A 25,864-nucleotide genomic window follows, 5' to 3' on the forward strand; every position below is an offset into this window, starting at 1 on the left:
CTCATTCATTTATTCATGTATTCCTTCATTTGTTCATATAATTATTTATTTGTTTATTCATTAATTCATTTATTCTTCCATTTGTTTACTTATCTATTTGATTATTCATTTAATCATTCATTCATTCATTCCTTTACTTATTTACAGAAGGGTCTTTTTCTCTGCCTTAGGGTCTGGGCCTCATCTCATAGGGGATCATTTGGTCAAGGGTATGAACAGTTTCATGGTGCTCATTGAATGTCACTAGGCTGCTTTTCACAGCAATTGCACCATTTCATAGATCTAGTTATATAATAGGTAGCCCGGTTCTCCACAGGCCTGCCGGCATTGTTTTTCTTTTTCTTTCTTTGGCAGGGCAATAGGGGTTAAGTGACTTGCCCAGGGTCACACAGCTAGAGGCTGGATTTGAACTCAGGTCCTCCTGAATCCAGGGCTTTATCCGCTGCCCCTCCGCCGGCATGGTTTTGATCATTTTATTACCATCTTTGCTGATTTAATGGGCTTCAGTGAATGTCTCAGATTGTTGGAGTTCAGCTGTGTCTTCTAAAGCGCCATTCCCACTTGTGCACATATGGTTTTGAGGCTATGGAGTCCAAATCATTGATAATTTCATCAATAAGCACCTACTATGTGCCGGGTACTATGCTAGATACAGAGATATGGGGATACAGAGACAAAAATTAAACCATCCTTGGCCTTGAGGAATATACATTCTCTTGAGAGACAATGTATACACCTAGAAATTTAGAAAATAAATGAAAGGTGCTTTGGGGCAAAAGCACTGGCAGCCAGTGGCAGGGTTGGGGTAGACTGGGAAATCATTAGTGATGAACCTCGGTCACCATGAGAACATTGACTAATACAGCCCATTTTGCCTCTACTTGCTCTACTCCTATATATGTCCTCACTTCACTGGGTCTCCCAACACAGTTTCTTTGGGATGGTTTTGCTCTACCATCCTTTAATCTATTTTATGAGGTGACACTACAGCCCATTATATTATAACAGGGAAGATATGTGCTGAAAATCCTGTGCTTTAAAGGGCAGTTACAGAAGAGCAAAAGATATTGCCAGGAAAGGTATTATGACAAATTGGAGAAGGGAAAGATAATTGGGGGGGGAGGATTTCTGGCACATAGTAGGTACTTAATAAGTTGCTGATTGATTGATTTTAGCTGGTAGAGTCATAGAAGGCTGCATGGAATAGGTTTCACCTGGGATGGATGCAGACACAAGGGGGTGACTTCAGTGGATAGAAAGGGGGGGGTCACGGCATGATCAAAGGTATGGAAACAGGAGAGGTAAAAGAGAGAATGGAAGAATCATAGAATAGGAGATCTAGTGTTGGGGCAGCTAGGTGGTGCAGTGAATAGAGCGCCTGGAATCAGGAAGGTTCCTCTTTGTGAGTTCAAATCAGACACTTCCTAGCTGTGTCACCCTGGGCAAGTCACTTCACCCTATTTGCCTTGGTTTCCTCATCTGTAATAAAATGAGCCAGAGAAAGAAATGGCAAACCACACCAGTATCTTTGCCAAGAAAACCCCAAATGGGGTCAAAAAGAGTTGGATGAGGGGGCAGTTAGGTGGCGCAATGGATAAAGCACTGGCCCTAGATTCAGAAGGACCCAAGTTCAAATCCAACCTCAGACACTTGATACTTACTAGCTGTGTGACCCTGGGCAAGTCACTTAACCTTTATTGCCATGCCTTCCTCCCACCCCCCGAAAAAAAGAGTTGGCCATGAAATAATTGAACATCAAAAAGATCTAGTGCTGATAGGTACTTTAGGGACACGTTAGTCCAATCTCTCATTTTATAGGTGAAGAAACAGAAACTCAGAGACACTAGCTGGCTTGCCAAGTCACACAGCTAGTGAATGGTGCGTGCAGCTGGACTGGACGAGGTAGAGGGTGGGCTAACAACCTCAAACCCATCAGTGAGTTGGGGGTGTCTACCCTAGACATGTGAAGACTGAATGGGCGAATGAGAGCAGTTTGTTCCAAAGGCCACGAAGCTTGCTGAAGTAGGTGCTGCGGAGCGATCAGAGTTGGGTCAACCATGGAAGACCCCAAGGTTACCTGCTGCATCCTGGGCCATCACAAGTGGTCTTGACTTTTGTCTAGCCGCTAGACTCAAACAACTCTGGGAGAGTGAGATGGACAACTTTGTGCCATCGGCCTCCCTTAAATCCAATTCACCCACGAGTCAAGCCATCACCCATGATGTCACTGGTCCTCTTCAAAAATGAAGATCAAACAACAGCAGCTAGCAAGGGTCAGAAGCTAGATTTGATCACATGGCTCCCTGATTCCAGCTGCCTTCAAAAGCATAGAATTAACTCTTATTCCTCTGCTCATTGGGCTTCAGTGTCTCCCTGAAGATCAAGTCTAAATTCTTTTGTTTGGCCTTTAAAGCTCTTCATAACTGGTGCCTGCCTCCTTTTCCAGTCCTATACTTTACTCCCCTCCACACACGCTAGGGTCCATCAACATGACCTCTTCCCAGTCCATTTCCAGTCCAGCATTTACACTGGCTGCCCCCAGGACTGGAAAGTCCTCCCTTAGGGCCACCTCCACCTCTTAGTTTCTCTGACTTTTTTCAACACTTCCCCACGAGTGGGAGACTGCCTTCCACTTTGAGACCCCTTCCCATCTCCTCTCTATGGATCTCAAATGTTTACCTGCTGCCCTTCAAATGTGAACTCTCAGACCTGAGGGGCTGTTTTAACCTTTCTTTCATCCCCACCCCTGAGCACAGCGCGTGGCACAAGGCAAGCTTCCTGTCGGCTTTGCTGATTAATATCCAGAAGCTTTTCCCAGAGCTCCATCAGCCCAGGTAATCACACCTAAGCCAGATTCTCCCAGGGCTGTCATTGAACTCAGCCCAGTCTCAGTTTCCTCATCAATCCATGGAGCTACAAGCATTTATTAAACACCTGTTATGGGGCAGGCACTGTGCTAAAGCTGCAGATAGACAGGGGCAAGATAAGAAGAAAAAGTCCACTTCAAGTAGTGGAGGGAGAAGGCCACAGCAGCTGGGGGTGGGGAGACAGTAATGGTGGCAGGAAAGATGAGTTTGAGAGAGAATTCTTAGAGGGAAAGGGAAGTAAGGAAGGAGGGAATCACAGGCCAGGTGGGCTGAAATATGGGGCTCATGCTAGTTTACACCTTACAGGAGGCAGTCTGGTCCAACAAAGAGCAGTGGCTTTTTTTTTTTTGGAGGCAATTGGGGTTAAGTGACTTGCCCAAGGTCACACAGCTAGTGTTAAGTGTCTGAGGCCAGATTTGAACTCAGGTCCTCCTGATTCCAGGGCCAGTGCTCTATCCACTGCACCACCTAGCTGCCCCTAGCAGTGGCTCTTAAGAGATAGATACAGCCTCCACCCTGGAGTCAGGAGACCCTGAGTTCAGATTCAGCCTCAGATACTTACTAGCTGTGTGACCCTGGGCAAGTTACTTAACCCTGATCACCTCTTTAAAAAAATCAAAGGACTTGGGTTCAAATCCTAACTCTCTCCCTCTTCCCCAGTTTCCACTCTTGTGAAATTGTAAGGATCAAATTAAAGCATATATAAAAGAATGATTTACTATCAGCTTGTCCAGCCCTCTCATTTGACAGATGGGGAAACTGAGGCCCAGGGAGAAGATGTACTCACTTAATGAGCCTCATTAATAATGACAGTCTCCTAACCATCAGTCTAAGCTCTTTATGGAGGACTTCATAAACAACAGAGATTTTGAGGCAAAAACTACAAACCCCAAAATCAGTAATAGGAAAAGTAAGAAAATGATAATTATTTTCATTATTTTAGTGCAGACTTTAGCCATAACCATTGTTATATGGTACTTGGTTAGCACTAAGCTTACTCCTGGCTTCTCCCCTTTGACTGCCTTGTGTCTCAGCTGACATTTGTAGTGACCGGGACTGACTGGGTGAGTCAGAGAACCCAGGTTCAAATCCAGACTCAGACACATACTAGCTGTTTGGGCCTCTGGGCAAGTCACTTAAACTCTCTGTTTCTTCTATTAAAAAATGGGGGGAGGGGGCAGCTAGATGGCACAGTGGATAGAGCACCGGCCCTGGATTCAGGAGGACCTGAGTTCAAATCCCACCTCAGACACTTGACACTTACTAGCTGTGTGACCCTGGGCAAGTCACTTAACCCCCATTGCCTGCAAAAAAAAACAAAACCAAAAAAAAAAATGGGGACAATAATAGACCCTACCTCCCAGGGTTATTGTGAACATCAATAAGCTGATATTTGTAAAGTGCTCTGAAAACTTTCAATTACTCCATACATGCAAGCTGTTATTTTTATTGTTGTTATTATTCTGATTGTTATCTAGCCTAGTCTCCAGATCGCAGGAGCTTGGGAGAAAATGGAGGAGGAAGTAAGGAGGAAGTAAAGAGAAGGTAAGGATGAAGAGGAGGAAAAGGTGAGGAAGAGGAGGAAGAGGAGGAGGTGAGGAGAGGGAGGGGGTGAAGAGGACGAGGAGGAAGAGGAGAAGGAGGAGGACAAGGAGGAGGAACAGGAGTTGGTAAGGAGCAGCAAGAGCAGCAAGAGCAGCAAGAGCAGCAAGAGCAGCAGCGGCAGCGGCAGCGGGAACGACAGCGGGAGCTGCTGACATCAGCTCTGTCTCCTTGTTTTCGAGGACACTAGGCAGGCATGAGTCAATTGCACCCCCCCCCCTCCCCTCACGCTCCTTTCCCCGCCCCTCCTCTCCCGACCCCGCCCCCGGCATGCGACCAGACTACAAGTCCCAGCAGACCCGGACCGGCCTGCGCAGGCGCAGCGAGGCCCGAGTTTGAGTGGCAAGTTGTTTGTTAGACTGTAACACCAGCTGCTTTCTGCACTCGGGAGCTGCGCGGCTCCTCTGCCCCTCAAGTCCTCCTGCTGCGGCTCCGAGCCTTAGCTCGCTCTTTCTCTCCGCTGCCTGTGGCCGGGGCAGCCCGAACAACTTTGGGGCGCTGCCTTCACCTCTCTCCCCAGCCCCTGGGTTTCTCCCCCTCCGCGCCCCCCAGCCCCGGGAGCCGCGCCGAACCCCTCCCCTCCAATCAGCCCCGCCGACGGTGCCCCGTGGGGGGGAGGGGGCGGGGGCCGGGGTGGGGGGGGCGCTGAAGGGAGTGAGACCCCCGTCCGCCCCTCGGATGAACTAACTCCCAATGAGAAAGAGGAAAAGATGGAGCTTCACATCTTAGAACACCGGCTCAAAGTGGCCAGCATAGCCAAGGAGAGCGTGCCTCTATTTACCTACGGGCTCATCAAACTTGCCTTCCTGTCCTCCAAGACCAGGTGAGTGTGCCCGGGGGGGCCCACGCACCCGCTCCCCGGCGCCCGATCGCGGGGAGACAAAGAGGCTGCAACTGAGCCGGCTTCCCTGGGCTAATTCCCTTGCAGGAGGAGGGAGGAGGGAGGAGGGGAGGGGGTGGGGGGAACGGAGAGGGCTAGGAAAACAACTTCGTGCCTGTGGATCCCCCCTCCTCCTCTCCCCCCCCTCCCGGCTTGGCTCTGTCCTCTCCCTTCCCTGAGCCTTCCTGGGGGGGCTGGGGGGGGGCTTGACAAAGCCAACTGGGCTGCCCCTTGACTGGGTCTTTCCACTCTCTGTCTGTCTCACCACCCCCCTCCCCTCCTCTCTTCTCTCTCTTCTTCCCACCTCCCTCTCTCCCTCCCCCCCCCCCCTTGCAAATCTGGAGAGCCGGGGAGGAGGGAGGAGGGAGAGGGAGAGGGAGGAGGGGGAGGAGGAGGAGGAGGAGGAGGAGGAGGAGGAGGCGGCTGCAGTCGCGAATGAATGAATGAATGAATGAAAAACAGGTGTGGGGAATGTAGAGGAAAAACAGTGAAAGTAAAAAAGAGAGAGAGAGAGGCTGAGGGAGAAAGAAGAGAATCGGCTCGTTCTGGGGACAACAAAGAGCTGGGGGCCTGGGGGAGGTGGGGGGAGAGCAGCGGAGGGAGGGACTCTGCCCAGAGCAGTTGGGGGGGGGGGGGATCAAAATCCGAACGTGTTTATGTCAAGGTGTCTGGTAGAAATTCAGAAGGGTCTGGGGGTGGAGAACGGCCCGATCTTCCCTGCAACCTTCTGCTTTTGGAGGGGGGGGGGGTCTTGAAAAGCTCATTATTAATCATTATTATTGTGCCGGTAGAACAGTTTACAAATCCGTGCAAAGGGTGGCAGTTATATTTACAGTGTATGAGGTGGGTGGGTTTTTTTTTGGGGGGGGGGGCGATGCTGCCAAGACAACCCCCCCAAAAAAATAATCTTCAAGGCCTTTAGAACTTGAGCGGCCAAAGGTGTCTCTTGACTAGGCAAGCTGGGTGGGTGCCCTGGCTGGATCTATTTGTCAGGCCCCAGGGTTGTGTGGATGAAGGACTGAGAGAAATTGTGTGTGTGTGTGTGTGTGTGTGTGTGTGTGTGTGTGTGTGTGTGATTCCGGCTGCAACTTAAGTGTTTTGTTTTTCCCAGTGATTATGACTTCACTTTTCACCCTTTCCAATCCTGGCTTAAATGGTGGGGGGAGCTTCTGGCTAATGGAAGTTGTTGTGGTCTTTTTCCCCCTCCTTTCAAGAAAAAGAAAAAAGTTGCACGTCAAGGTTAAAATTAAAATAACCGGTTTCTGCTTGGCGGGTTGGAGATAAAAAAAGGAGGGGGGGGGCACGGAATTAAAAGGGTCATTGAATGGGACTGCCTTAGCTGCTCTGGTTAACTTCTTACTTGCTTGGATGGAGATCTCCCTAGATCTGCACCTCTGCTTACCCCCCCCCCCCATTGTTTGCCTGGGTCCTGTTTTCTGAGTATCTTGTTGACTTTCTCAGCCTGAGCTTTTAAGGATGGAAATCTCCATATGAATTTGGCTTTTGCCTCCAATTTCTGAGTAATTGAGGCTAGAGGAGCCCAACCCTATTTTTCTTAAAAAGGTAATTATTAAACAAGTCCTCTGTTTAAAAGAAGAAAAAAGCCTCCCTTCCCCCCCCCCCCAACTGTGTAGGTCTGGATTTGGCCTTGAGGGGAAGGGGGGCTCTCCAAATCTAAAATTCCCTCCTTACCTTCGTCAGGGCCAATGGAGTCCCCAAAGATGGACTGCCCTGGCTAAGCCTCCTTGCCTTTTCCCCCCCTCCCCTTCTGCTTCTAGCCCACCATTGCCTGGACTGTATTCATTTCAGTGGGGGATGACTCAGGCTGCCCTTGAGCCTTTTGCTGGGGGGAGGGGGGATTCATGTGTTAAGGCTTTGCTATCTGGGGAGAAACTGGAAAAATTGAAGGGAGCTGCCCCAGGGAGGCATGAACACCCTTTGCAGAAGGGTATGGGTGCTGGAGTGACTCCCTCCTAAACAAAACACGCCCACCCCCCCTCCCCACCCCCAACCTGCCACCCCCAGTAGATTGGATTCTCATAATGGCTTTTCACACCTTTCTGTGGTCCAGGTGACCAGCACCACTTAGAAAGCCCCTCACTCTGGCCCCCTTCTTATCTCTACTCCCCTCCCAAGATTCCTAAAGAGGATGGGGTAGGGTATACTTCTGGTAATGGGGTGGGAAAATCTTTGGACTTGAGTGGTACTAATCTCTCTTTTTTTTTTTTAATTTATTTTTATGGGGCATTGAGGGTTAAGTGACTTGCCCAACATCACACAGCTAGTAAGTGTCAAGTGTCTGAGGCTGGATTTGAACTCACATCCTCCTGAATCCAAGGCTAGTGCTTTATCTATGTGCCACCTAGCTGCCCCCTAATCTTTTTTATAAGAGGGAAGTGATTTCTCCAAAGTCCTACTGATAATGAATGGCAAGGTTCGGTCATTTGAATCCAGATCTGACACCAATCTTGTTTCAGAGCTTAGGTCTGTTATTTATTACCTCAGATAATCCACTTACTCATTTCAGGCCTCAGTTTCCTTCCCTGTAATGTTAGGGGGTTGAGCTAATGGGCCTCTTGCTTCCTTTCTAACCCCAAAGCTATGATTTTCATTGACTGGGCTGAGAAAAGAATAATACACCTTTTAGATTAAAAAAAAATTTTTTTTGAGGAGAGAGTTATGGTCAAGAATTCTTCTATCTAGAAAATTCAGCCACACCAAATATTTCTGGAGGGGAGGAGGGAGTGTGAGCCCCCTGAGGGCTGGGACAGTTTGAGTCTAGTATTCTTCCTGGCTGCTTCCTAGGTGCTTGTTGTGTGGTTGTTCTAATTCCAGTTAGACCCAGCCAGTGTTGGCTATTGCCCAGCTGTCCTGGGGGGTGGGTGTCAGGAAGTGTCTCCAGCCAACGTGTGGGGCCCAGATCTGTAGCACTGAGCCTGTCTGCCATCCATGTTGGCCCTGCAATTCACAGTGAAGGAAGTGTCATCGTAATTCATATTTTATACAGAGCTTTGAGGTTTATAAAACATCTTGGGAGTGTGTTCTCCCCATTTTGTAGATGAAAGAATTGGGGCTCTGGGAGGGTTAAGTGACTTCTGGGTGCGAAAAGCCCATCTAGTGGCTGAGTTGGAATTTGAATCCAGTCCTTCCAGGTCTTTCCAGTGCTGTGACCATTAGGCTATGTTTGTTGGCTTTTCACTTTAAATACATACACACACACACACACACATATGCTAGAAGAAGCAAGTTCTTGCAATTTAGACACACTTATACACACACAATATACAAAGGAGGAAATGGATCCAGAGAGAGGAGGGGGGTAACAGTAATGGGTAGATTTAGAATTTACAATTTGCCTTTGCCCAAGTCTCAAGGCAGAATTCTCACCCACAACCAATACCAGCCCCCACCCCCCAAAGTGTATACTGTGAATAATAGGTAAAAACAGACAAGAGCCCAGTGGAGCCCACCAGAGGTTTCAGGGCCTCTGTCCTCTGCCCCCTCTTCCCCACCCAGATGGATCTTTTACTGCTTTTGGTTTCTGGGGCCCCTTGGACCTGCCTTAGGTTCACCTTGCTGGGAAGCTTCCTTTCTGGAATGAATGAATCAATGAAAATTAAGCTCTTTCCAAGCTTTGCCTGCCCTCCAAGGGTTTACATTTGAATTTGAGGGTGGGCCAGAAGTCATGAAGGGGTTCAGCATTTAATAACTGCTTTATTTATTTGTTTGTTTGTTTGTTTGGCAGGACAATGAGGGTTAAGTGACTTGTCCAGGGTCACACAGCTAGTAAGTGTCAAGTGTCTGAGGCTGGATTTGAACTCAAGTCCTCCTGAATCCAGGGCTGGTACGCTATCCACTGCACCACCTAGCTGCCCCCAACTGCTTTATTTTTTGTTTTTAACGTATAATACCATAGCATCTTATATGGTATATAGAGGACAGAGGGGGAGAGAGGAAATAACAAATAATTTTCAAAAAGTTATTAAAACATCAGACTCCTTCATGACTTTTGGCCCACCTTTACTGAGTATCTAGTCTTGGCCTTAACTGTGGATTCACTGTTGCTTCTTCACTTTCTCCTGCCTCAGTTTCCTTGTTCTGTAAAATGGGGGAGTTGATCTCTGGTCCTTGGTGTCCTCTTCAGCCCTACACCTATGATCACTTGGAGACTCTTTCAGCCCCAAAGAACTCTTGCTATTGCCTGCTCTGCCCTCCTTACACACAAAGTTTTATTATTTCTCTTGCTTGCTTGCTTTTTACATAAGACATTTGCCCTTAAACCATCCCCTGGTTGTTGTTTAAAAAAAAAAAAAACAATTAGGGGCAGCCAGGTGGCACAGTGGATAAAGCACCAGCCCTGGAGTCAGGAGGACCTGAGTTCAAATCCAGCCTCAGACACTTAACACTTACTAGCTGTGTGACCCTGGGCAAGTCACTTAACCCCAATTGCCTCCCTAAAAAAACAAAAACAAAAAATAATTAAGCCAAACCTCCCAAAAATAACATGCAAGGCTCCCACCCCCCCACCCCTGCCAAGACCTCCACTTTGGGTGGCTTCTGTCACTTTTCTCCAGGTCCCCATTGGTCATTGCATCTCAGCTGATTTCAGCTACCTTCTGGGTTCAGTGTAGCAGAGAACCATCTGGGAAGACCCGGGTTTGAGTTCCACCTCTGATGCAGCCTGACTGTGTGAGCCTGGACAAAGGCACTGACTGACCTTTCAGGGGTCAGAGAAAGCGGCTGGGAGTTCTCCCAGAGCTGGTTCCTATCACTTCACTTCCATTATCTGAGTCACCATAGAGGGTTTTTTCCTGATTGTTTCCTCTGTCCTACATCACGGCCTGCTAGGCCTCTCCTTCTTGTGACTTCCCCTTCCTTCCCACCTGCCAGTAACAGCCAAACTGCCTTCTCCCTGAGGCCTCATGGCCTGGTCCATGGCACCCACACTGCTGAGGCCCAGAGAGACAAAGGGGAGAGCATGTAAGCATTCGAACTCAGCCCTTTTGAGTGCCCTTCCAACACAGACTGCCTCACTTGCCATTCTAGGGAGCTTGCCCTTTGCTCCCTCTGTTCTATTGTTCATTGATTTCCCTGCTCTTAGAATTTCCCTGAAACCTCTCCCAGGCCACCCCCCCACCACCCCCTTGGTTAACTCCATCCTTCAAGGTTCATCTTCATTGTCATCTAAGAGCCTTTGCTGCATTTGGTGTCAGAAGAGCTGGATTCAAATCCTGCTTCTGCCGCTTAATATCTGTGTGACCTTGGGTAAGTGCCTCAGTTTCCCCGTCTGTAAAATGAAAAGGTTGGCGTCTGAGGTCTCTTCCAGCTCTCAGTCTCTGTTCTTACAATCACAAGAGGAAGTTCCTCCACAATTTTCTCATCAGTCAAATGAGGGGGTTGGACCAGATGACCTCTGAGGACTCCTTGCTCTGAGGCCCCAAAGCCTCAGCCAGCCCCATATCCATGGTTCACAGCGTCTGGGTCTCTGGTCAGCTCTCATGTTTATGTCACTGAATCTGGGTCCCTTCCTTCTCTTGTACCCCCTGGGGCAAGGACCACTCCGAGTTGTCTGATTCTGTCTCCCTCAGTGCCCCAGCCAGGGCTTTTGTAGAAAGGAGCTTCTTGAATAAACGTTGACTGTCTAAAAATATTAGAACTCTTCTTGGTCTCCCGGATGCCTCTGGGAGCGAAGGTGGAGGAGGGATCGCAGTGTCCATCCGGGAAAAAAGATGCAGGGGCTTAATTTCTGGAGACCCAGTGGACCCGTTCTCATCTTTCCAACATGGAGTTTGTCTTCCCCTCATCCTACCTTGGTTTCTGAAGCACAGATGTTGGAGGGTCTCATAGAACAGGTAGGTCAGTGCTGAAAGCTCTCTTAGAAGCAAGGAGACACACACAGAAAACTGTTCCCTCTCTGAGTGGCCACCTTGCTCTATCTACCCTGGAAATCCTCCCAAAGCAATTCTCCTTGGTCCGGAACTCTCCTGAGCTCTGGGTTCACATCTGCTTTCATATTTCTCCCCACCCCCAGCCTTAGAGTGCAAGTGACTTGATCAACCCTTCATTTCATTCTCAGGGTCTAAGCCCAGTGTCTGACAAATGGTAGGTGCTTCATAAATGCTTGCTAATTGATTTGAGTCCCAGCTACTTCTGTCTAGAACAGTGGATGTCCCACCAACTGGTCTAACTCAGCATCTGCAAAACCAAATCCATCTTCTCTCGCCCACCTTTTGTCCCAGCCCCATGGTCCTTTTCCTGCCAGTGGATCCTGGTGCTCTCTTCATGTTTTCTGGCAAGTTTTTTTTTTTGTTTTGGGGGGGGGGTTTGTTTGTTTTTTTTGCAGGGCAATGAGGGTTAAGTGACTTGCCTAGGGTCATACAGCTAGTAAGTGTCAAGTGTCTGAGGTCGGATTTGAACTCAGGTCCTCCTGAATCTAAGGCTGGTGCTTTATCCACTGCGCCACCTAGCTGCCCCCTTCTGGAAAGTTTTAAGGCCTGGATTCTTAACCTGGCTGAGAGAACAGGTGTAGACAGGGCAATGTCTTTCTTTGGTTCACCTGACTGAGAGAGCAGGTGTAGACAGGGCAGTGTCTTTGGAAATAATTGGGGTTCCTTCTGTGATCCGGTGTATGAAGCCAGGGCCCCCAGGCTTCACATCCCCCAAGGGGCTGGTCACAGAGAAGAGGTTAAAGGAATCATCCTACCTGGACTCCGCCCTCTCACCACTTTCCCCATCCAATCAGGAGCAGAGAGCTTAAGAGGAAGCCTCTGTGGCTTCCCTCTCCCTCCTGTCACCATTTTATTTCAAGTCTTGGTGACTTCTTACTGGGGCTGCTAGAAAAGCTTCCTACTTTTGAGTCTCCGTGAAGAGACGATGGGCCATAGTGACCCCCCCCCCCCCAAAAAAAAGCTGCAATAGCTTCCCTCCCATGGGCTGATGGGATTGTACCGAATTTGAGGGGAACCCAGCACCCTGAGTTGGATAATAGGAGGGGAAGGACAGTCTTTTAGTTGGGGGGGGGATGCCGGCAGTTCAAGGCCCCCTCCCCCACCTTGAAGCCTTGAAGGAGGCCCAGTTATTGCAGTCACTCAGTCAGTCAGCAAACCAAAGGCTGGGAGGGGGGTGGGGATAGGGAAGCCAGGCAGGGCTCAGCTCCTGCTTTCAGAATGTCCCTAGCTCTATCCTTAGATGCCCTCCTCAGGGCTACCTCTGGGGCGCTTAGTTCGAGATAACAAAATGAACTTTACCCACTGTGGTAGATTGAGGCTCTAGGAATTCCTGGCTGTCTGGAATGAGTCCTTGGTGACCCAAAGGTCTGTGCAGGCCCCAGGGCTCAGGAAACAGCTGGAGGTCTAGGGCCGAGTATGTGGATGCTGAGCCTCCGTTTCCCTCTCTGTAAAGGGAAGGGGTCAGGTCAGGTCGATGACTAAGTTCCCTCCTGGCTCTGGGGTGAGACATTTTCCAGACTCTACCCTTGCTCAGTGACGGGTGGCCAAAATTGTCCAGGGCAACAGCAGGAGGGAGGCCTGCCCGGCAGTGGTGACACTCAGTTTCCATAGTTCTTTGTAGTCTTTTTTTTTTTTTTTTTTGGTGAGGCAGTTGGGGTTAAGTGACTTGCCCAGGGTCACACAGCTAGTAAGTGTTAAGTGTCTGAGCTCAGATTTGAACTCAGGTCCTTCTGAATCCAAGGCCAGTGCTCTATCCATTGCGCCACCTAGCTGCCCCTTCCATGGTTCTTTGGACTCCAGGGTTCACCAAAGAGTAATTCCCAGGCTCTACCCCAAGTGGACTGTGCATCGGAAGGGGCAGCGGAGCTTCCGGGCCCCCCAGAATCCTGCCCTGGACAACTACTCCAGCCTGCTCTTCTTTGTTGCTTATGTGACATTGGGCAAGAAACTTCAGCCCCGTTATCTGTAAAATGAGGGGAGGGGCTAGATGGCTCCTGAGATCCCTGCTTCACCTGGACATGACCAGCTGGGCGACCCCGACAAGTCACTGGACCTCCGAGACTTCAGCTTCTTCCTCTCTGAAGTGGGGGGGGGAGGGGGGACTCTGCCTCTGAAGCCCCTGGGGTGGCGTAACTTGTGCATGTACTCGTGTGTACACGGGTGTGCAACTGGAATGTCCCTTTCCCATTCTCCATCACTTCAGATCCAGCCCAGGTGCCCATCTCCTGGAAGCCTTCCCTGACTACCCCCGGTGTTTGTGTTCTCGATGGCATTTGTAAATGCCCCATAGTTTCTAGCATTTCTCCCCAAAATTTAATCTTTTGGTATACAGAGGTAGCACAGTTCAGCAAAGAAGCCAAAACCTCTGAATGTATGGGACTTGCCCAAGGTCACACAGTGAAGAAACAATAGCCTGAGGCTTGAGCTGGGGCCCTCTGACTTCAAAGGCTGGCCTCTTCTCTCTCCCTCTCTCTCTTTCTCTCCCTCTCCCCCTCCCCCCTCCCTCCCCACCCCACCCCCTCTCTCTCCCTCTCTCCCTCCCCCCATTCCCCCCTCTCCTCTCTCCCTCTCCCTCTTTCCCTCTCCTCTCTCTCTCTCTTTCTCTCTCGTGCACACACACAGGGTCTCATTTGATTCTTGCCCTGTGAGGTAGGTGAGGTGGCATTGCCTGTCTGTGGGCACATAGACTCGGTGCTGAGGCTGCAGGGATCTTTTCTGTGAGTTCTTTGCCAAACAGAGATTCTTGCAGTCTTTGTTCTCCCCAGCCCAGCAGGTGATCAGTGCTTTTTGTTTGGCTGAACCTCATTTAACAAATGAGGAAACTGAGGGCAAGGGAGGTAATGGCCTTTCCCCAAGTCTCCCAGCCAGGAAGTGTTGGAGGTGGAGCTGTCCAGGACTCCCGAGCTGTACCCTGCTCTCCACTTCTTGGGGCTCCCTCTAAAATGAATGAGGAGGGCCTTGGATTTTGAGCGAGCGGCTTGAGCTTGCAGGCCACCCCCAGGGACTGCATCTGGATTGTCCAGGAAGACTCAGGCCCTCGTCTGTTCCACTGGACGGGGGAGCCTTGTGCGGTTCAGAAAAGCGCCAGCCCTCACTCGCGTTGCACAAGTAATAAACGACTAGCTCTGAAGGTCTAGGGTTCAGTGACTCAGGGATGGTGTATCCTGCCTGCAGATGCCGCTTTCTGCCCTCTGTCTATGAAGACTGGCCACATCCTCCAGATTGGATAGGATACCTCAAGGTAGTGAGGTCCCCAATGCTGGAAGGATTCCACACAGATTTTGTGTAGGAGAGATTTCCTAATGGAAGGGGTTCTCACACATCTTCTCCCTGGATGTTCTGTTCAACCAACAAGACAAAACTGGAAAAGTTGTTCCTTTTCCCCCAAAACAGCTCCCATTCTGTCCCTGGACAAGCCCTGGGAACAAGTGGAGACCCCTGGGAGAAGCCCGGCCGCCCAGAGTGGACACAGACCACAAGGTCACAAATTTTGAATTGGAAGTTCAATCCTCCCATCCTACAGGGAAGGAAACAGACCCAGAACAGGGTCAGTGATTTGTCCAAGGTCACACAACTGCTAGAAGCTCAGCTTGTTTTCTGAGGTTCTCTGCCTCCCAATTCTACCCATGACGTGTCCATTGTACCTGGTTTGAAAGTGACACCCCTGTGGCCCTGGAGCCCCATTTTAAAATTTAAATGGATGACTTTTGCTTTTGTTTAAATTGATCTCACATACACGCACACATGCACACACGCACATACCCATCCCCCAGAAGCTAGCTATGCCCTGGTAACAACTATTTAAAAGCTTTAGGATAAAAGCCCATGTAGTTTCACCCCTTGTTGTCGGAAGCAACAGATATTTCAAAGATGCCTTGGGTGACTTTTAAAGTAAGCTCTTGGAACTCAAACCTCCAAATATTTTTGAATATAAACCCGCCCATCATGCATCTTTCCTCCCAAAGACTTGTAAAAGGCAATTCTAGGCAAATGAATCCAAGTCTGACCATCTATGTGATGCTCCATGTCCCTAGTCCCTCACCTCTGCAATGGAGGGAGGAGGGAAGCTTTCTTATTTCCTCTTATAATTCTGGAGGGTTTGTTTCTTTGGTCTCAATCTGAACCTCTGAAATGGTTTCTTTAATGGCCGTGGCCTCCATACCAGGATAATCTACTGATCTCTCTCCTTTCTCCTTTGTTCTAAGCAAATCCCTCCCTGCCCTGGCTTGGAGCTAGATAAGACTGAATACTCTGACCTGCTCTCATATTCCCAGGAATGCCTTGATTTCTCATCAGCGCCGCCCTTTCTTGGGATCCCAATTCATTGAGCCACCAGATTAAGTTGGGCTCTGACTAGCCAGGGTCCCCACAGTAGTTGCCTAATAAGAATGCCAGCTCCCCCCCCCCCAAGCCTTCCTTGAATGAATAGCTGGATTTTCTAGGGAGATAAGGAATTGTGCCTTTACAGAACAAGATTTCTTTCCCCCAAAATCTACCTCTATATTTTAATTTTAAGATGTATTTTTCTTTTCCCTATTTTGTCATAGTGAGAACCATAGATTTGGAACCTGAACGAGCCTTGAGCCATTTAAATTCCCAATCCCATCCATGGTTTTTATCCACTAAACACAATTCTTTTTTTTTGATGATTCACATTCATTATGAACATACAGTCATAATTAAGCATAATTAATGCTTAAAGGGTCCTCAGAAGCCTTCTGGTCCAACATCCCATTTTACAGATGGGCAAACAGCCCCAGAGAGGGGAAATAATTTACTCAAGTTCACCCCCTAGGACCTCTGTTCTCCTGAATCCCTAATGCCTAGGGTTCTTTTCATTCCCCCATAACCCCCAGTATCTACACCAATTAGTAGACTATCTATTAGTAGGCTCTCTGCCTTCAGTATAGCCCTGGACTGCTGGGCCCTTGGACTGTCACTCCTACCTCTAGAAGCCCCTGAAACCAAGCCTCCGGACACCCGGGTCAACAGAACACTTGGTAACCTCTCCACCCATTCTACAGAAGTGAGGAACACTGCCGAACATCAGACTTTTTTGGTGTGAACTGTTAATTTTTTCCTTTTTTAAGGAAATTTTGTTATTGTAAGAGAAGGGAGGGGGGAGGAGGAGGAAGGTCACATGTGGAACTGTAAGTGATGGAAAGACAAGATAGCAATAAAAACTTAATGTTTTCTAGAAAGAATTGTGTGCAAGGTAAAAGTCAATAGTCCCCGGGGGAAGGGCCCGTCCAGATTTGAGTGTCTGGACTTTGTGACTTTTGTTGTCGTTTTGCTTCCTGTTGCTGGGTTCTCCTCTGCATGGGCAAGGCTGCTTGAACACTGAGTTCCAGCCAGGTGACACGTTGACAGTGATTTTCAAGGGGTTTGGTGGTGGGGAAGTCCACGCCCCAGGCCCAAAGGGTGCTGCAACTCACCCCAAAGGTGATCAAAAGATGACAGCTCACTGTCTGACCCAGGAAGACTGACTAAGCAAATCTCAGTCTGCTCCTGCAAGATCTAAGGTACAAGGACTGCTATCCCCATTTTTTACAATGGGGAAACTGAGGCTTAGGGAGGTGAAGATGACTTCCACCCTCCTGACCCAGCCAGCCTGTCTCCTGTTCACTGAGACAAGCCCAGACACAGTGGGTTAGCTTATTCTCAAGGTGGTGAAGACCCCATCACTCCCCAGTAATACAAGCTCTGTTTTCTCTTCCCATCACCCTTGGGGTCTCTCTCCTTTGTTGATCCAGACTCTTCTTTGTGTCCTTAGACCTGTTTGCTCAGATCTTCTCCCTTCCCGGGGGAGGGGAGGGGGATTTCCTGAGGCTGAGGCTTTTTCCCCCCCTGAAGTTCAGAAGTCACTTGATATCATCGCTGATAAGATAAATGGAGGGCCAAGTAGCAAGTATGGCGGTTTCCCTTCTTATCTCTGCTGACTGCTCAGAGCTTGGGCTGAACCCTGTCAATGGGAAAAGGGGGAGGGAATCTGGTTCTGCCGCCAGCATGAAGCTACCATTGCTGCTGGAGGCTGTGTTAAAGCCTGTAACCCTGGGGCAGTCCTGGAAGGCTGCATGGAGGAAGGGGATTATATATACCTGGAGCTGGTAGAGGCCCCTCCTACAGAACCTTGGACTCTGCCCTTGAGGTCCTGGGCTCTCTGTCCTGCTGGTAATGAACCAGACCTCCTGATCCTTCCTTGCCACCCCCACCATGCTGACATTTAAGTGCCCCACTGGCCTTTCAGCTTCCCACAAGTGCCATCTTTGTTTCTGCTCATTTTGGTATCCCCAGCACCTGGTATTGGTGTTCAGTAGTTTTCTAGTTTTGCCTGATTTTTGGTGACCCCATTTTGGGGTTTCCTTGCTATTGGAGAGGTTTGCCCTCTCCTCCAGCTCATTTGACAGATGAGGAAACTGAGTCAAACAGGGTAAACTGACTTGTCCAGGGTCACACAGCTAGTAAGGGTCTGGGGCCAGATTTGAACTCAGGGAACTTCCTGACTCCAGACCCCCTGCTCTATGCACTATGGTGCCACCCAGCTGCCCAGAACCTGGAATAGTGCCTGGCAGATAGTAATTATATATCTAGTCTAAGGAGCCTGATTGGGGAAAAGAGAAAGGGGCAGCAGAGTCGAGTAGCATATTGGGGTCAGGAATGCAGTCGCCTCCACCCAGTCCCCAGTGATTTCTAGAGCAAAGAAGTGCTTCCCACCTAAGCCTAGAAAAATGTTCTGCTGCACCTCGGTATGTCTGGGACGCCTGGTTTTGATTCTGGGCACTGCATTCCTAGGGGGCACAGTTGTTGCCTCAAAAGCTTCTTTTCCTGGCAAAAGTCCAAGGTCTCATTAAGTCAGACTTTGATTTGGAACTTGTCTGGTGTCATCTGGCCATTGCTGGGAATTCCATTGGTGAAAAGGTGTGGCAGGCTAGGTTCTTTTTTGGGGGGGGTATTTTTGCAGGCAATGAGGGTTAAGTGACTTGCCTAGGGTCACATAGCTAGTGTCAAGTGTCTGAGGCCAAATTTAAACTCAGGTCCTCCTGAATCCAAGGCCAGTGCTTTATCCACTGTACCACCTAGCTGCCCCTGGCAGGCTAGGTTCTTAGCAAGGAGACATTAATGCTTCCATACTTCGATAAACATTAGGGGACTAGAATTGTCCCCTAATGGGGCAGGAAGAAAGGAACAGAAGGCACTTGAAAGCCCTAGGGGGCACTTTAGAACACAGTCAGGGTAACCTAGCCCAGGGCTCCTTAACCTTCTTTGTTCCTCCAAGGATGCCTCTCTACCCCCTTTTCCCTCAATGAGTGTGGTTGAAGCTTTTCTTTCTTCTTTTTTTTTTTTTTTTAGTGAGGCAGTTGGGGTTAAGTGACTTGCCCAGGGTCACACAGCTAGTAAGTGTTAAGTGTCTGAGGCCGGATTTGAACTCAGGTCCTCCTGACTCAGGGCCGGTGCCTCTATCCACCTGCGCCATCTAGCTGCCCCTGGTTGAAGCTTTTAACTGAATTCTGCCCATGTCAAGAGCAAGTCCTGGTTAGATAGACATCAACTTTAGTATCAGCATGGGGGGGGGGGAAGGGCAGAATTCCACGGCATCCCCATTCGAATTTTAATAGAGAAGAGGAAAGTCAACCCAGTCTGACATACCCCCTAGATCACATGACTTCATATTCTTCAGGGGGGGTGTCTGCCCAGCAGGGATGGAACTCTCAAGAATGAGATTCTGAAAGCATAAGCAAAAACATTTCCAACAAGGAGAGAAAACAGGAGTTGTCTGAGGGGAGCCATGTGGATGCACAGGGAACTCCCCAACCCACCCTTAGGCTATAAAAAGAATGTGCGCATCAGATGAAAGCAAGACCAGGTGACACATGAAGGATTGGACACACGGGTATGGTCGGTCCTCTAAGAAGAGTGTCAGATGTGCTACCTAGAGTTACGCGAAAGTTAAGCAAAAGGTGACTTTAACCATGCTTTCCTGAAGAAAAGCAGAAATTTAAATGAGAGAATGGCCCGCCTTGGGTGATTAAAACCAGAAAAATAACATCAGGTTGCCCAATTTCTCTGTTTTCATCTGTGTTTTCTGCCAAGGAGAGTGCTCTTTGGGCTGTAAATGACAGAACAGACATGATGAATAAGAAGTTGACGCCCAGGACAAGTAAGGAGAAGGTAAGAGAGCACTTTAGCTGCCTCCAATGAATCCAGGTCACCTCAAGCAGATGAAAGCTAAGGACTATGACTGCTAAGGCAAAGGGAGATTGAGAGGCACCACAGGATTGGAGAGAGGAAAAAAATGGAGGACCCTTCAGAAAGGGGGAGAGAAGAGCATCCATAACAACAGGCAAGTAAGCTTAGATCCTTTTCTTGGCAAAGTTCTAGAAGAGATCATTTAAAGGATAGTTAGTGAGCCTCTAGAAAGGGAAGCAGTGATCATCAGAGACCCAACATGGTTTCATCAGGAAAAGTCCACTCTTCCCTTTTGTTCTTTTGACAGGGTTACTAAGCTTGTAGGTCAGGAGATGGTTTAAGTTGAGATTTTAGTGCACACTGTTTGTTCAAGCGTTCTATTCTTGTGGGAAAGACTGAGGGATATAGGCTAGTTGATGGTGGATTTGGATTGGTTTGAAAGAGTTAAAAGTCATTTGGGAAAGGCCACTGGTGGAATGTCCTGAACTTAGGACCTGAGCTGTTTAATGCTTTTATCAATGATTTGGATAAAGGCATGTGGCATGCTTAGCGAGCCTACACATGACCCAAAACTGGAAAGAATAACACATTGGATGACAGACTGAGAATTTGGGAGTGTTGACAGGCTAGAGATGAATCTGAAAAATGAAATTTATTAAGTGAAAAGCCTTACATTTGGGTTTAGAGAATTAACTTTACAAGTATGGTATTACTGGGCAGATAGGTGAGGGAGGGATGTATAGTGACAGGGGATGATGATTGGAAAGTAGTTTATATTGAAAAAGATCTGAGGGTTTCAGCGGACTTCAAGCTCATTTACTTTGTGTGACACAGCAGTGAAAAAAGAAAAGGCTACATTAAGAGAAACCAAACAACCAGGAATAAGGAGGCGATTGTCTGGGTGTCCTCTGCCCTGATCAGACCTTATTTAGTGCTAGGAAGCAGTTTGCAATGTATATTGATAAGCTGGAGAGTGGCCCAGGGTTGGTGAAGGGCTTTCAGTTGGTGACAAATGAAGGTCAGGTGAAGGGACTGTGGGGGGTATTTAGGCTAGAGATGAGAAGATTCTGGAGGAACAAGATAGCCGGGTTTAAGCATTCAAAGGAAAAGGGTTAAGACTTTTCTTTGGCCTCAGAAACAGCAGCAGCTGATGGGACTTGCAAAGAGGCAAGTTTAGACTTGACCCAAGGAAAAACTTCCTAAGGATCGGTTGTCCACCAGTAAAATGGCCTGCCTCAGGCTGGTGGGCTCCCCTGCTGGGAAGTCTTCAAACTGGTGTGTGATAGTGAGCATCCTTTTTTGTCTGTGGGCTGGAGTCTTGGCCATTGATCAGTACAGGTGAGCGCCATGTTGGTCCACTTGGAGACCAGTCTTATCTTGATGGTTCTAGCGACTTTGGAGCTGCTAGGGGCCATAGAAATCTCAGGATTTGGGAGCTGGGTGACTTCTTAGAAGCCATCTCATCCAACTCCTTTGTTTCCCCAAATAGGTGGTTTTATATTTCTTCCTATCCTCTGTCCTCTACTCTGCCTAGCTTGGTGGCTCAGGGTAGAACACTGGGCCTGGAGGCAGGGAGGCCTCCGATCCTTGCTAGTTGGGTGACCCAGGGCAAGATAATTAACCTCTCAGCCTCTGTTTTTCTCATCTGTAGAATGGAGAGATATTAGCACCAACCTCCCAGGGTTGTTGTGAGGATCAAATGAGATAATATATATATTTTTTTAAGTGAGGCAATTGGAGTTAAGTGACTTGCCCAAGGTCACACAGCTAGTAAATGTCATGTGTCTGAGGCCGGATTTGAACCCAGGTACTCCTGACTCCAGGGCCTATGCTCTATCCACTGTACCACCTAGCTGCCCCTATGAAATATTTATAAAGCTCTTTGTACACCCTAAAGTGCTTTATACATGTTAGCTTTTGTGATTATTACTGTTACTATATTGAATTATTATGTTAATACCATATTATGGTACATATTATATCATATGTTAATATAATAGGCTGATGTAGTGAAGAGGATGAGGGAGCTGGAGTCAGCAAAGGTCTGGTTTGAATCCAGTCTCCAATACGAGCTGTGTGACTACAGACTGTGTCGGCATCAGTTTCCTCATCTTTAAAATGGGGAAAATAATCCTACTGCGAGGGCTGTTGTGAGGCTCCAAAGAGATGATGTTAAAGGACTTGGGTATTCTTCTTTTAAAAATCCCCTGTTTCAGACCTCTCAGCTCACAGGACACTTTCTACAGGAAGCCTTTCTAGGAAGCCCCCATGTCATCATTGCGCAAGATCAGGCCACCCTTCCATTTATCCCTGGCCACCTGTCTTTGCTTCCATCTTTGGCACATCTTTTTTTTTTTTTTTAAGTGAGGCAATTGGGGTTAAGTGACTTACCCAGGGTCACACAGCTAGTAAGTGTTAAGTGTCTGAGGCCGGATTTGAACTCAGGTACTCCTGACTCCAGGGCCGGTGCTCCATCCACTGCTCCACCTAGCCGCCCCCTCATTTCGTCGTTCTTAACATTTCTATTTTGCCAACTAGATCTTCCTCATTGGTTGAAATTAGTTGTAAAATAGAATTTCTGTCATCTCTACCTTTTGGGGGGGGCGGGGCAATGAGGGTTAAGTGACTTGCCTGAGGTCACACAGCTAGTGTCAAGTGTCTGAGGCTGGATTTGAACTCAGGTCCTCCTGAATCCAGGGCCGGTGCTCTATCCACTGCCCCACCTAGCTGCCCCCCTCCTACCTTTTAAAAGATGAAATTGTCAACGAGGGAAGCCAAGGATTTCTTGCCTATTCTTTCAAGTTGGGGAGAAGTAAGAGACAGAGAAAGACAGGAGAGGAGAAAAAAAGGAAAAGAAAGAGAAGGAAGAAAATCATAGAGAGAGGGAGGATGCAAAAGAGAAGGGAAACAAAGAGAGGAGAGGAGATAGAAGAGGAGGGAGGGAGACAGGATGAGAGAGTAGAGAACTTGGGTAGATGTTCATTGAAGCCTTCCATCCTGACTGTCCCTAGTCTTCTCAACTTTGTCTTCCATCTGCTTCCAGGACTCATCATGCATTTGTTCCTTCTGACTTGGTGGTCTGTAATGAGCTGCCACTATAACATCATGCCAGTTTTGTTTGTTTTTTACTGGACCTGCTGCTCCAATTCATTCATACTCTGAGGTTGTATTTATGTCCTTCCATTAAGATGCCCGGGTCGTTTTGCTGATTACCTAGTACTCTCTGCTTTTCTCTCTGAAGCTGTAAGTTTTATTTGCTTCCTTATTTCCTGAGAATTTCTGGGCTTTTCTGTGGCTATTCTTTCTATATCATCCCTATAATTCTCTGTTACCTTCCTCCTCTATTTTTCATTTAAAGTGCCCCTCGTTGGATTCCGTCTCGCCAATGTCACATCATTCCTTTATCTCAAGCCCAGTTCCAGAAATCCAGCTCCCATTCTCTGACTCTTGCCTTCTTAATCAGCTCTTCCCTTCCCAAATTTATCTAGTTTGTAAGGTAGGATTTTCCTAGTCAAGTGTCCTTCCAAAGAGGGGCCTTATTATTTTCCAAGAAGAGAAACCAGGAACATGAGGCCAGAACAAGGAAGTGAGAATGTGGGGCATTGATATAGGCAGATGTGCATTGTGTACCCACAGCTCTCCTAGGGGATACTTATCTGCTTTGGAGAGAAGGCCAGGGGCCCCGACCTTCAGGGTGTCCACACTGCATGGTTGGCCTGGAGGTTTCGGAGAAGGTACAAAGAAACAGCTGGTTTCTTTCTTTTCTGCTTGGATTAATTCATTTTTTTCTTTAGTTTACTTTGATCCAAAGTTTTAATTTGGGGTGAGGCCTTTACTTCATAAGATTAGAAATCTAGAGTTGAAAGAGACCTCAGAAGTGTGATCAAGTTCATCCCCATCTCCCACCCACCCATTTTACAGGTGAGGAAACTGAACTTGAGACAGGTTCAAGTGATTTGCCCAGGGTCTCCCTTCCTTAGCCTTGAAGAAACACCACACCCCCACCCCCCCCCACCCCCCCAGAGATTAAGCAGATGTCTGGCCTGAAGAAGAGGGCAAAGATGGTGAGGGGAATAGGGAGAAAGAGAGATTGAAGAGTGAAGCAATGGAAAAAGTCAGTCCCAGTGCAAGCTATATACAGAATAAATTGGAGATAATCAATGGATATGGGGAATCAGGAAGAAGGAAAGGGGAATGTTAGAAGTGAGGCTGGACCCTCCCCGTGGGTCAGGTCAAGTATTTAGTAAACTTTAGTGGCTCCTCTCCAATAATGGTAAATAATCTAGAGAAATACAAACCTGTATGATTTACAAAGCACTTTCCACATGACCTCAGAGAGGGAGTGACTTCTCATCCGGAAGAATTGGAGTTAGAAGGAGCTGGGTGGGAATCCCACCTCTTAAGCCCATCTAAGCAGTCCAGAAGCATTTATGAAGTGCTTACTGTGTACCAGGGGCTATTCGAGGGGGCTCAAACTGAATGGCCCCTAAGGATCTTTGATTGGAAACGAGAGTATACAAAATAGATACATGGTGAGTGGGGTGGGGGATGGGGAGTTGCCAGCAAAGAACTCATAGGAAGAGATGCTTGAGCTGAGGTTAGAAGGGAAGGAGGAAGCTTGGAGACAGCAGAAGGTGTGTGCGGGGCGGCCTGGGCCAATGTGCGGCAAGCCGCGGGAGATGGGAAACTCCTCGTTCCTCCTTTCCTCCCCTCCCGGGGAAGAGCACTTGAAAAGAACCCCAGCTCGGCTGGCTGAAGGGGAATGATGGAAGGCAGCAGCCGGAGGGGTCAGTGTCGGACCCTCCTGGGAGCTGCTGGGAAGCCCCCATTCTTACTGTCCAGGGCCTTGGGCCGAGCCCCCGGAAAGGTTGGCGGCCTGTGAGGTGGAAGCCAGAAATTGGCCAGACTTGGATTGCCCTGATGTTCACCCAGTGAACAGATGCTTAGATTCCCATCCATGGGCAGAGCTGAGCTTGATCTCAGCCTCTGTCACCCCTGCCTGTTGTCTCAGGACCCAGAGGGAGCAGCAGGCGACACATTTGAACATTACAGGCCAAGCATTTGCAAGTCCAGAGGACCCGTGTTCAAATTCCGACTCTCTCACTTAACCTCTTTGTCTTTAGGTAATAGGTCTCCATCTGGGTGCAGGTCTAGTCTCCAGGCTGTGGACATTTCCATCCAAGGGTGGACCCCAGGGCTGACAAATTAGGTTCTGTGTTGGCTCAGTGGACAGAAACAGGAAGAAGTCAGCACCATAACCCAGTAGAAAGAACACCAGTAAAAAAAAGGGGGGGGGGTAGCTAAGTGGCACGAGCCCTGGATTCCGGAGGACCTGAGTTCAAATCCGGCCTCAGACACTTGGCACTTACTAGCTGTGTGACCCTGGGCAAGTCACTTAACCCTCATTGCCCTTCAAAACAAACAAGCAAACAGGGGACTTGGATTCAAATCCTGGTTCAGGTACTACCTGTGTGGGCAAACAAAGCACTTTTCTTTCCTGTGCCTCAGTTCCCTCAATGGTAAAATGAGGAAGTGGCCCCTTCTGGCATTAACCCTCCCGTCCTCTGAGCCTGTGGCCTGGGCTCTGATGTCTACTTGTGACTCTTATTCTGCTTTTTAAAGGAGAGGGAGGGCAGGAGGGAGAAAAGCCACAGCACTTACTACCTGCTTTGCCCCCCAATAGTGTAGTGCAGTGATTCCAGCCTGGGCCTCAGTGTCCTCTTCTGTGAAATGGGGGTAACCATAATCCATAACCTATAATCGCTGTGCAGCTTAGATGAGATCCTGGGTGTCTGTTTTAGAGCCCTCTGTATCCTGGTCCGTTTTCTTCTCTGAGTGTTGTCAGTGACTCAAGGTCATTTTTAAACCAGGCTATGGGAGACCCTGACTCTGTAATACCCCCCATCAGGCAGCGAGGTGCTTTGTACACTGACCCACTCCTGTGTGCTCAGCCTCCATGCATTGTCGGGACCTAGAGGCAGCCCCTCTCATCCTGTCCAACGCTTCCCATGTAACTACCTTAGATCGGCCAAAGTCCGGCCACCTGGTGGACAAGGGTCTTTCCTCCAGACCGCTGGGCTTGCCCCATAACCAGCCCTACTTCTTTTCAAGTCTTAGGTATCATTAAGACTAAAGATTAAAAAAAAACAAAAACCTATTGGCCCTGACATTTAAATAGTTCTGATTTGTTGTTTTGTTTGCTTAAATTAAGTCATTGCCTCTTTCACGGTTACTTCTAGCTCCTTGTCGGTGTGCCCACCTACAGCAGTCGCTTCCCCCACCCCCACCCCTGTCTAATTTGCTGCTTCTAATCAGCCAGGGGCTGGAAGACCAAGTTTGTTAGAATTATGTGTAAAGTAAGAATAATCAGGCTCTGAGTT

At 48.4% G+C, this 25,864-nt stretch overlaps 1 protein-coding gene across 2 annotated transcripts in view; it reads left to right on the forward strand.

Moving 5' to 3' along the window:
* Positions 1 to 5,099: 5,099 nt before the first annotated feature.
* Positions 5,100 to 25,864, forward strand: part of CASTOR2 (cytosolic arginine sensor for mTORC1 subunit 2) — a 98,947-nt gene continuing 78,182 nt past the window's right edge. For both annotated transcript variants that reach the window (XM_044001562.1, XM_044001563.1), the window contains exon 1: positions 5,100 to 5,292. In XM_044001562.1, the coding sequence (XP_043857497.1) occupies positions 5,180 to 5,292 (113 nt within the window). In that variant the 5' untranslated portion in view covers positions 5,100 to 5,179. The remainder of the gene's footprint in view (positions 5,293 to 25,864) is intronic.

The sequence above is a fragment of the Dromiciops gliroides genome, chromosome 4, assembly GCF_019393635.1.
Source record: "Dromiciops gliroides isolate mDroGli1 chromosome 4, mDroGli1.pri, whole genome shotgun sequence".
Lineage (NCBI taxonomy): Eukaryota > Metazoa > Chordata > Mammalia > Microbiotheria > Microbiotheriidae > Dromiciops > Dromiciops gliroides.